Here is a 12,775-nt window from a genome sequence, read left to right on the forward strand (position 1 = left end):
ATGGTTATTTATTTTTCTGTTTGTTTTGTTGACTTGATTCCCAAAATCATTGAACCAACTTATGTCCACATGTAAATTGCCTATTCTAATATTGTTGCGTACAAATTTAATGGTATTCTTACATTCGTCCCTTAATTAAATCCTAAACAAAGTTTTATTGTGCAAATATAGGAGCATATTCATTTCTAGTTGTTAAAATGTATAAATAAAATAAAATGTCTTTTTTATAAATATTGTATGCAATTTTTTTAAATTTTATTTTTAACTTTTTGTCAGTAGCTACAAAATTGTATAAACAATAGGTAGAAGAAAGTAAAAATTACCAGTTGAAAGGGTTCCTTATCCCTTTTAAAATTTGACAATTTATTTATACTTTGCAAATAATATTTATGTTTAGCAAATTTTTTATATTTTAAAATGTTTATATGATATACAGTTTTATCATATGTTTAAACATGCTGATTTTATACTTAATAGGCATAACTTATTCTTTTATATTCTTCGCGTCTGTTCAGTGTAAATGGTCCTGGCTAAAGAAACATCTGATCTTTGTAACAAAGCTACAAACATCTCGTTCCTTTTAGCGAATTTCCCATATATTGAATAAGCTATTACCATGGGTCTCATGGTAAGACCTAGACCCGGGACCGATTTACTTTTTCATTTTGATGTCCACAGAGGCCAAAAACACCATCCGTTCAAATTCATATATATATATACATATATGTCGGTTAGTACGATAACTCAAGCAAAAATGATCTGATTTTGATGAAATTTGGTACAACTCATTATTGACACAAAAAAATTCCCAATTTCCCTTAAGCCATTTTTAAAGAGCTTAAAAAAAAAGTAATTTAGTGTATTAAAGTGTTTTTGTACAGTTATTGGTGACGGAGGAGATTCAAAAATTGTAAATTTAAAATTCCCAAGTGGAGAATATTATTTCTTATGGACAATATTGTAAAATTATTTAGTTTGCTTGTTTATGGATAAATTTTTATCAAATTTGGAAAAATTTATTAATTTTATCTTAAGCTATTAATATTTCACTAAAAAACACTATATAAACCTCCCTATTAGAGCAAACCTAGGTACTCCTTAAACCTAATTTTATTTAAATAGATTTGATTGAAAATCAATTCGGGCAAATGGAAATTCACTTAGTCTGCAGGTTTGCTGCGGCGTGGGTATTTAAAATAATCTTGTATTCATATTCATCTTAAAATACACGTAGCTGGCTTTGCTGTCTCAAAAAGATGTTGATACAGACAATAATTGAACAATTTATTGTTGTTTTAAACATCCAAAAAGTATTTCAATTTATTTCCAATTTTTTGGAAATTTCTTAATTTTTTACCAAGACTATTTCTAAAGTGTTGCTTGTCTCTACTAGTTATAGTGTGCTCTCTCCGGTGTTGGAGGGTGGCTCAGGGTTGAAGAAGGCCCGTGTCATGTCAGCATCTCGCTTAATTACAGATTTAATTGGTGGAGATATCGGTTACCGCGACTACACTCCTTGGCAACAAACTCCCCTTAGACACCCCAATACACATCGCAGCAACCGGCAACTGACCATGGAAATGCACTTGAATTGTGTAGGCGTATAGAGAATTAAAATTTGTAATACATTAAAATTAGTTTTATTGTAGTAAAACGCTGATGGTTTATAAGTTTTGATGGGAAACTGGAGGTTTTTGGGAGCAAAATGATCTAGTGTTAGAGCACAGGGCCTCGGTCCTCAAGGTTCTGGGTTCAAATTGGTCAATCACCAACGGATTTTTCTATGCAATATCTCTGCCCTATAGAGCCTGAAGTTATGTGTAAATGTTCTGGACTACTGCCTATAATCATTCTACTATGTGAAGATGGGACATAAAAATTGTTTTCAGTTTTAGAAACTATGGAAGAATTCTCCAAATATTCATAGTAAAAGTAACAACAGTAATTTTAATAGCTTCTTTATGGGACGATTTTCAACAATGCAATAAAACAATTCTTTAAGCCGAAATACAGTGATACAAAAATAAAACTATGGAGAGTCAGTGGTTCCGTCAATAGCGTGATGGGCTGTAACAGTCACAGAATATTTATTTAAATTTCATGAAGAAATAAAATAGTGTTTTAAAAATGTCAGTCTATTTACATTGTAGGTATTCATGTAAAAGATTTTTCCAATTAAAGAATCCTTCGAGTGTGAAGAATTAACCCTACAAGAGCTATTCTTTTTAGTTCTTAAATCATCTTTCCCCCTTTTTTTTGTAAACCAAGGCTGCATCTAGGTTTTTGTTTGCCAAGGTTTATCTATTTTTTTGATTCGTTGAGTGGCTATATATTTTTGGCTCACCCCTTGCACGGGTTCTAAAGGTCTAGGTTTTTTGGGGGTGCAAAAAAGAGAAAAATTCTCCCATAAGGAAAGGGGGGGGGGGCAAATATCTCCCCATAGAGCATCACATTCAAACCACGGGCTTTGCTTGGTTAGTTTCACACTCAAGACGTTTGGAGTGCAGCCAACTGCAAAGTAAAAAAATGAAGCCAACTTTTTGTAAATTGAATGGAAAGAATTTTCAGTTTGATGTAAATTTATTATTTTGTAACAAATAATAATTAAATAGTAATTATTCAATTTATAATTACTACATTTTTATTACCTTTATAATAAATTGAATTTAAGAATTTTTTGTTTTTTTCATCCAAAACATTTTATACAGTAAAATTTCTATTACAAAATGTAAGTACCCACCTGTTATTCCTATGTGAATTTTCTTTGTCAATGATTTTTTTTATATCTGTCCCAATTTAAACTCAAAGTAAGTTTTCAAGAATCCAGAATATGACTAGATATTGAGTATGCCTAAAAAAATATATATTTTTTCGTTTTAAAATCCAAAATTCGATTTCCAGAGTTCAACCATCAACTTTCAAATGATTTATGTAGTAGTACACAATTTAATTTACTATAGCCTATTCATCAACTGAAAAAATACTTAAATAATTCAATATTATTAACAGTGTGATACATGGATGCACTGAAGCTGTGCGCGCTACAGAGCCGCATGCGATGTATGGTGACAACAGTCTAGAAGCTATTAAAATAATAACCGGCTGTCTGTCAATTCCTCTGGTAATGAGCGGCTTGCAAGGCCAGCCTTTCAATTAAGCTTAATTCACACTTCCAGTCCATCTCGTACCGTGCTCTATTGTCTGTCCGTAGACTGTCCATCTAGTACCATGCTCTGTTGTCTGTCCGTAGACTGTCCATCTCGTACCAAGCTCTATTGTCTGTCCACAGACTGTCCATCTCGTACCAAGCTTTATTGTCTGTCCACAGACTGTCCATCTCGTACCAAGCTTTATTGTCTGTCTGCAGACTGTCCATCTCGTCCAGTGCTCTATTGTATAGCCAAGGACTGTCCATCTCGTACCACGCTCTATTGTCTGTCCACAGACTGTCCATCTCGTACCAAGCTTTATTGTCTGTCCGCAGACTGTCCATCTCGTACCAAGCTTTATTGTCTGTCCGCAGACTGTCCATCTCGTACCAAGCTCTATTGTCTGTCCACAGACTGTCCATCTCGTACCAAGCTCTATTGTCTGTCCACAGACTGTCCATCTCGTACCAAGCTCTATTGTCTGTCCACAGACTGTCCATCTCGTACCAAGCTTTATTGTCTGTCCACAGACTGTCCATCTCGTACCAAGCTCTATTGTCTGTCCACAGACTGTCCATCTCGTACCAAGCTCTATTGTCTGTCCACAGACTGTCCATCTCGTACCAAGCTTTATTGTCTGTCCACAGACTGTCCATCTCGTACCAAGCTTTATTGTCTGTCCGCAGACTGTCCATCTCGTCCAGTGCTCTATTGTATAGCCAAGGACTGTCCATCTCGTCCAGTATTGTCTGTCCACAGACTGTCCATCTCGTACCAAGCTTTATTGTCTGTCCGCAGACTTTCCATCTCGTCCAGTGCTCTATTGTATAGCCAAGGACTGTCCATCTCGTCCAGTATTGTCTGTCCATAGACTGTCCATCTCGTCCAGTATTGTCTGTCCACAGTCTGTCGATCTCGTCCAGTGCTCTATTGTCCGTTCACATACTGTCCATCTCGTACCAAACTCTTATTGTCTCTCCACAGTCTGTCAATCTCGTCCAGTGCTCTATTGTATAGCCAAGGACTGTCCATCTCGACCAGTGCTTTATTGTCTGTCCTCAGAAAGCGAAAATAACTAACATTAATAGGCATTTTTTATTCTGCTTGTAGGGGAACTCCCTTACAATCAGAATAAAGAAATAAATATTCTGTAAATCATTAAACAGTTGGTATGTATCCGTTACAAGCCGGTTTGCCCCTAATTCCTATTAAAATGTAGAAAATATATTTTTTAAACATTAATTTCTCATCTCCCTTACACAAACTAATAAAAAATTCATAACTCAAGTGGCAATGTAGTAGACATTTGGACGCATTTTGAAAATTGGCTTGAATCAAGGCAAAAAAAATCACCTATCAATAAAGGGTTTAGTAGATTCAATTGCTCAAACAATTGTGTTTGTTTTTTTAATGGGGCCTTTGTACTATTTTAAAATTAACTTGCTATTTATTTACTACAGATATTTTATGGAAAATTGCCGTGATCCGCTCAATTACCTCCCAGACAATGTATACCCAAATTATTTAGTTGCATAACTTTCCTAAAACATTTTTCTGTCCATTGCAAGTGATGATAACGGTTTTTGAGTTACTTGACGTAAGTACTGTAACCTATATATTACAAAATCCATAAAACAATTTCAGAAGTTATTATTAAAATTCAAAATCCAAATCAGATTATGAACTTAACACGATTATTCCGGTTATTTTCCGGTCTCAGTCGTCCCAACTGCCAGGTTAGCTAGGCACTAGGCAGGCAGAAGCGAGTGTCAACATTGTACAGATAGTGAGCGGTTATGGGGATCTCCGTGTCGGCTATTTATAGATCCTGGCGGCACTAAAAATGGCGCGCCCGCCCCCGCGCTGCCGCTCAGACTGCCGCAGGCTTGCCACACTTCCCGTCGCAGACTTCCCTGCATCCGCGGAGCTGCCAACTACACACCGCCATGATTCCCTGGATACGTAAATACGGGGGATTTTACGATATTTTTGACTCTTGTATCAATTTTTTTTTATAGTTAGGATATTTAAGAATTAACTTTTGGAGGTTTAATTACGTACGAAAATTTAAACGTATCCCGTGTGTTTTTGTGTACATTTTTTACACACATTTTAAGTCCCCTGCAGGTATTAAAATATTTAGCTAGATCTTGTAATGTGGACACTTTACTAATACGTGTTATTGTAAGCCTCTATATGATCATTGAAATTAAATAATGGAATTTACTTAAATACTAACAACGGCGAATCTTACGTGTTTAATTTGAAATAATTAATCACACTACAGCAGGCTAGTAGACATCAGCAGTATGTCACTCCCACCTTGCTGTTGATGCTATGTAGGGTGGGCGGGGCTGGTAGTCATCAGCAGTAGGTCAATCCCACCTTGCTGTTGATGCTGTGTATGGAGGGCGGGGCTGGTAGTCATCAGCAGTATGTCACTCCCACCTTGCTGTTGATGCTGTGTAGGGAGGGCGAGGGCTGGTAGTCATCAGCAGTATGTCACTCCCACCTTGCTGTTGATGCTGTGTAGGGAGGGCGAGGGCTGGTAGTCATCAGCAGTATGTCACTCCCACCTTGCTGTTGATGCTGTGTAGGGAGGGTGGGGCTGGTAGTCATCAGCAGTAGGTCACTCCCACCTTGTTGTTGATGCTGTGTAGGGTGGGCGGGGCTGGTAGGCATCAGCAGTAGGTCACTCCCACCTTGCTGTTGATGCTGTGTAGGGTGGGCGGGGCTGGTAGGCATCAGCAGTAGGTCACTTCAAACTCGCTGGTGCCATAGTGGGAGGTGGTTGTAGTATTATTTGGGTGTTCAGGTAGACAGACACCCTTATCATGCTACCGTGCTCGCTCGTCCATGCATGGTTAATGGTATTCTATCCACCACCATTTGTCAGCCGCCCTCCGCCGTCGTTTATTATCTGTCAAATTACTTGAAAAATTTTATGATTACGTTTAGCATGTAACTTTTAACTTAATACCGGGTTTGTCTTTATTTCCAACATTAACACAGTACAGTAATGTAGTATTTTGTTAACTTTTTTCTTGTTTTCGGATTTTGAATGTTTGTTTCAAGTTTATTACAAATAGTAGATTTATTCAAGTTGGAAACAATTGTTTTAGGTTAAGTTTTTTATGCGATAATTTTGTTCGAAAACGTCTTGGAGTGTGTGATTGTTAATTTAAGCTTAGTTATTTTATCCGACATGACAAAATACAGTAGTGACTTGTACTGAACAGTAGGATACTAATACTACTCACTGAATGGATACTGCACTGCACACCAAATGATTATAAATCCATACGTATCGAACGATAATCGGTGTACTTAAAATAAAGAACACAACACGTTTTTGTTTATGATTTATGCACTATGTTACAACATTTTGTTCGCCTGTTTGTTTTAAGTACTTCGTTCAATCCAGATTAATAAAGTACAGTAATAATATGTTGGCAACTGATATTAATCCGAAAACGATCATTTACACAATTTGTATTGTTTGCATTGATAACAAATCAAATAGTAGGCTTACAGTATTTGAATATCAGTTAAAAATCGTATCCACTTCTCTTTTACGTGTTGTAATTTAGAATATTGTTTTTCTCTTACCCTCTAAATTACTTAGCATACATTACGAGATTATTTGTTTTTTCAACACCACCTTCGTGTGTGTGTTCTTAAAATTTAGGAAACACTTATGTTCTGATGTTAACTATTGCCAGACCTGTTGCGCGGATCTTTAGCATTTCTCCCAACACAGTGATTGTTTACCGTTGTGAAAGCGAGAGTTGAGTATTTTGTTTTGCGAGATTGGCAGCGACGCAGTGGCTGCCCACACCAAGGTCGCCCCCTCCCTCCCCCCACCCCACCCAGTGTAGCATCCTCTCGTCCCCTCCCCCCGCTGTCAATTTATTTCATTATTCATTTAGCAATAGTCTTTATTTTATTGAATATCCCCGTAAGTTCGCGTTGAGGTGGCCTTGATGTTTAGGACTGCGTTGTTAATGAAATTTAAACAAAAATTGGATGATTTTTGCTAACCAACCATTCTATAACTGTAAGATTGTTCAATAAAAAATCCAAATAAAAGTTTAACCCTTACATTTCGTGGTTTGTTTAGTTATGAATTGATACAATTACCTTTGTTGCAAATGCGTATTTCAATTAAATTCAAATATTACATCATACAATATGGATAAATGATTTAATGAAACTTATATTTATTTTCATAATTAATTAACTTACTTTCTTTTTTTAATTTTGTTTAGTTAATTTTAATTTATGTTCTTAAGTTTTACTTTATTTTCATTGGATCTGATTATCATGAGATTATCAGTAATACTTATGGTTTACGAACAATGTAATTTGTAAATACTTTTTCGACTTTTTCAATGTTTATCTAGCATTTAGTGGGTGAACTTTGTACTGTAGTGGCAAGGCAGTTTTGGCGATTTTGCAGTCATATTTTCTAAAAATTCATATGAACTAAACCAACAGAGCAAACCTATTGAACCGTAGACTTGAATTGTTCGTAATGAAATGAAGAATTTGGAAATGGAATAAATATTTAGTATAGTAAAAAGTATGTAAGAAAAATATAAAAAATTGTTTTTTTGAATTTTGAAAGTAAAACGATTCTGCGATGATTTATCATCTAAAATTTAAGATATGTATACAAAATGTCTGGAATCTATTTCTCTACATGGAAATCTGAAAAATGCATTATATTAGCCTCCCTGTAGCAGCAAACCTAGGTACTTGTTTAACCTAGTCTTACTTAAATAGATTTAATTGTATATCAATTCAGGCATATGGAAATTTGCTTAGTCTGCAGGTTTGCTTTGGCAGGGGTATTTTAATAATATGTTGGTTTTTTAGGCCAGGGGCTTGGTCCCACGTGGGCCGAATATGAACAGTTTTACTGTACTGTTCTCTAGTAGAAGTATCATCTGTATCAGCTGTGGTTCTACTTTATTTCATTCTGTATCATCCAGTCCAAAACTTGTGTCCTTTGAATCTGTTGAGTTTTAATTTAGTAGTTAGCATCGAAAAACTACATTGCAAGAAAGACAGGTCCGACTCCTGGCGTGTCTAAAATATTTGAGGAATTTACACTGTTTGCCCTTAAAAGCGTTTCAACTGTTTAAAGGTTTTGGCAGTCAAGACAATTTGTCTGTAAAATGTATCTCTAACCGACACAACCTCAACTCCATTTATTCAAGGAATTAATTCTATCAACGCATACTTGGCTTGCAGGTTTGCTGCATATGGGGTTCAACACAATATTCAGATTTATAGGTTAGAGGTGCACCTGTGTGATTCTTGTCTAACCGATATTTCTTTTTCAGCTTCCTGGATCAAGTCCACAATATCAAGCAACCAGACTACACTCCCACTGAACAGGTAAATCATTGGCTCTGTAAGCGTTGAAATAATTTAACTTTCAGTTGTAAATATATTACAACTGAAAGCACACAACTTCTGCTGGCAAAATGTTTACATAAACAGATTGTATAGTTCTAACACACTAAATAGTCCAACGTGACGGATGAGTATGTGGCTGATGCCTCATAGAATTAAATTTTTGACTTATATTCTATTGGCGTCAACTAATTAATTATAGTATAGTATTTGGAGTAAACCGACACCCTCCCGTCCTCATAGTTGTTGTATAATCAGTAGTTAATTACTTTGTAAACAAACGTTTGTGTACGCACCTACATCAATATAACAAAAAAAAAACAGTTTCCCAGCAGGCATTTGAGGTACAAAAACATCTTTGCAAAGTTTCAGCTTTTTATTTATGATAGTTATGAGATTTAATCATGTCAAATTTGTTATTTTCATTATAGCACTTCCATATTGTTTTACATGGTAAAGTAAAGTTTCGTTACACCCTATATTTTATGAGGATTATACTTAGTAACAACTCTAGGTCCATACTCCTGTATACCTACTTCCAACTGTGCAGTTTTTGTAATCGTTTTTACTAACTTTGATTCAGCGTCTTAAATTTTAACATAAATAAAATAATCATTTTTTGCAGGCCTAAATGTCATTCAAAGTTATATAAACGAGCAAAAAGCAATCACTATCTATGACGTTAGTGGCATTACCAGAAACTGTGTTGTATAATAGGCAATTACTCTTTCTATAGACTAGACATGTGGGTGGTAGATAAAAACTAGCCTGTAAACTTGCTGGCGTGTTCCAACCCGCCAACCGTTTGTTCGAAACAACACAAACTCAACTCAAACCAGAAACTTCAACTACAAACAAAACACTTTTCGCAATTTTGTATTTTGTACTTTGTTGAATTTCTCAATACACTCAATTTAGTTATTATTTAAATGAACATTTAGGTTGAATTGTTTGATGATAAATTTTAACTTGTTTGGAAGATTCTATCTAAGAAAAATCCCTCAGCAAATTAATTTGTCTTTGGAATAGTAACAGATTAATTACTGCAGTCAACATTTAAGTGTGCAGCAACAGCAGCTACACTTGTTCAACATTATTGAGTAAACATTACTGGCGCCGTGATAAAGCTTCTTTGCTACGTAATGATGGTAGTTGATCAATACCGGTGGGATCAAATTTGCTGGATGAGCAAAAGAGTCGGATAAATTAAATTTAACGAATAACAATGCGATTTTCAGTACAATGTATTCTATATGTACAGAATACAGGACCTACAAAAGCATAAACAATGAGAGTACATCTTTTTGGTAAAGAAATTGTGTTTTTTGATTGCTGTCAATTTTTGGAATTTTTCAAAGTTCTGTTATTTTACCGTATCAGATTTCTTTACAAGTTACTTTGCCATAATATTGCTTAAATTATTTCAGGAACAATATTACCCTGGTTATATGTGGTTTTGATTTGTAGAACTTATGGATGTCTTATAGTGCACAGGTTATAAAAAAGATCATATTTTCCAGGACATTCTCAGGTGTCGAGTTCTCACATCTGGAATTTTTGAAACGAGGTTTCAAGTGGAGAAAGTCAATTTCCAGTAAGTTTAATTAGAATATATATGATATATCTCCAATTTAACCTAATCAATTGATATTGTACTATATTTGGTCAATCAAAAATTCTGATAATTTGCATCTGTATCTAAGTATGAGCATTGACTGTTGGATACAGAAGTTGTTGTATTAGTAGTCAAAGGTATGAGTTATTTTATTGACAACTGGCTGAGTCAAGCCAAGCTTTTACTATCACGATCACAGCACGGGTCTGTGATGATTTTAAGATTGAAAAATCATACTTTTGCCGCCTTGATCGCAGACGATGATGGTGATTTTACAAAACTGTAGGAGACGATGATGTCCACACGACCGTGGGAGATATTCAAAATGTTGCCGTGATCATGTTTGATGATGATGTTTCTAAGACCGCGGAGTACGATGATGATGTCTACGTGACCACGAGATATGTTCAGGATTTTGCTGTGATCACAGCTTCTGAATTTTTAAATAACAATTTTGATTACCTCTTATACTTTGTCTGATATTCAGTGAAATATTTTTAACAAATTCCTTTAATTTCTTTTAAACATTATTACATCTAAGAAAGCGGTTCCCCAACTGTAACGTGGTGTTTGTTTGCAGCATGTTTGATGTGGGTGGTCAGCGTGATGAGAGGCGCAAGTGGATCCAGTGTTTCAACGACGTGACGGCCATCATCTTTGTGACGGCTTGCAGCAGCTACAACATGGTGTTGAGAGAGGATCCTACCCAGAACCGGCTCCGAGAGTCGCTTGATCTGTTCAGAAGCATCTGGAATAACAGGTACAACAGTGAAATACTGTGTGGAGTAGATGTTTTCTTGCACAGTTACAGCTCGTGACATCTAAGCTGGCACTTGGCCTAGCGTGAGCAGTGTAGGTGGAAGGAGGGCGGAGGTAGGGAAAATACCAGACTGCAAACATTTCTGCTGCCTCACAGGGTTGACTCCCTTGTATTATGTACTTGAGGGCCTTCATATGGGTCGCGAGGACAGTTGATGCAATACGCATGACGGTACATAATGTTTTTGAACTATAGCTACTTGCAACAAAGTGCCAGCTTAGATGTCACAGGCAATATTCAAAGTAAGAGTAATTTAAAATCTGCTAGGCCGCTAAATTTTGCTAATCCTCATCTAATGGTTTGTTTTTTTTTTTTACTCTCCAACTTGGTTTGATGTATCTAGTCACTTACAATAGGGCAACTTTACCAATGAATAATTAATTGGTTGACTTTCACCTGCGTAGTGTTGTTCTTTATTTTCACTTTGGTGACATTTGTTGCGTCTGGTCGATGTTTCTGTGGTGGCTGTTATTACTAATGCTACCAACGCCATTTCCACTTAGAATAGCTGCTCGTAAGATCTCAATGGATGGTTTTGGTTTCCGTAAGTGTGCAATCCGTATTAAGCTTACTAATGTAACTTAACCTTAGTGGGAGGGCCCACCTTAAATATGCGGTAACAGGATTGGGTGGAAGTTGACGGCTTAATGAATTTAATAGGGATTGCACTATACACTAGTGTAGGGGAGGGAACAATTTATTTTGTATTTTTTAGGTTAAAAGTGGACGTATGGGGTCGAAAGGCTATATGAAATTGACATAACTGTTAAAACAATTACATTGATAAAGGAATCATCATAAATTTCACAGTTGATGGTTACGGTAAACCAACATAAGCCTACACGCCTCTAAAGCTATAACAAAATCTATTTCATGGATAGTGGATATTTAAAATGTGGGAAATTAAAAACACTATTCATTAAAACATTTTGAGGGAAATGTTTGATAAAAAAAATCATGTTATCAAGTTTGAATTGTTATTGAGGTTGTGAGGTGCATTCGAATTTAGGAAAAAAGAGTTTTTTTTTTTTTGGGCTGTTTTAATTAAAATACAGTAGCTCCCTCTTACCCAGCCACCTTTATACGGTCTGGATCGGCAGGAAGTGGGCAATACTCAAAGAACTTTTCTTGTGGGAAAGATTTGGGTCCAGTGATCATGTGTCTAAATACATTGCTCTCCCAAATTTGGGTTGGTTTTAGAGCGATTCAGGACCATCGGTTTAATCAGAAAACTGTTATCCGAAATAGGCTCGGTCCTGAGAAGTCCGGATAAGAGGAACCTACAGTAGTCATTTTGGTTAATTTGGCATCACGGGTCACAACGTTGTCAAGCGGATTTTAAAAGTGTTTGTAAAAGTTGTGTTATGAGAGTTCCACTGTTAAATGTTATCGATAGGATTTCATTATTCCATAACTAATACAACACTTGTGTCGCAGATGGCTAAGGACCATATCAGTCATCCTGTTCCTCAACAAGCAGGATCTGTTGGCAGAGAAGATAAAAGCGGGCAAGTCCAAGTTGGAAGACTACTTCCAGGAGTTCACCCGCTACCAGACACCCATCGATGCTGCTCCGGACCCCTCCGAGGACCCACAAGTCATACGCGCCAAGTACTTCATCAGAGACGAGTTCCTGGTACGTATCTGTACAGAATTACTGTCAATTTGAAAAATAAACTTTTAGTTTACCTGTTGCTTGATTTGTTCCTTTGCAGTATGTTAAGTAATCTTGAAAAAAGAATATATAACCATCACCACTAATTCACTACC

The 12,775-nt window shown here is 36.1% G+C and overlaps 2 protein-coding genes across 2 annotated transcripts in view; one reads left to right on the forward strand and one right to left on the reverse strand.

Moving 5' to 3' along the window:
• LOC128994037 (calcyphosin-like protein) overlaps positions 1-12,775 on the reverse strand; it is a 145,295-nt gene that overhangs the window by 80,906 nt on the left and 51,614 nt on the right. The window lies entirely within an intron of this gene.
• LOC128994036 (guanine nucleotide-binding protein G(s) subunit alpha) overlaps positions 1-12,775 on the forward strand; it is a 44,975-nt gene that overhangs the window by 27,987 nt on the left and 4,213 nt on the right. The window contains exons 6-9 of the mRNA XM_054418241.1: positions 8,498-8,552; positions 10,091-10,164; positions 10,766-10,945; positions 12,443-12,641. Coding sequence (XP_054274216.1) covers positions 8,498-8,552; positions 10,091-10,164; positions 10,766-10,945; positions 12,443-12,641 — 508 coding nt within the window. The remainder of the gene's footprint in view (positions 1-8,497; positions 8,553-10,090; positions 10,165-10,765; positions 10,946-12,442; positions 12,642-12,775) is intronic.

The sequence above is a fragment of the Macrosteles quadrilineatus genome, unplaced genomic scaffold, assembly GCF_028750875.1.
Source record: "Macrosteles quadrilineatus isolate MER2022 unplaced genomic scaffold, UCM_ALF_1.0 Scaffold_5__1_contigs__length_97177068, whole genome shotgun sequence".
In the NCBI taxonomy this organism is placed as follows: domain Eukaryota; kingdom Metazoa; phylum Arthropoda; class Insecta; order Hemiptera; family Cicadellidae; genus Macrosteles; species Macrosteles quadrilineatus.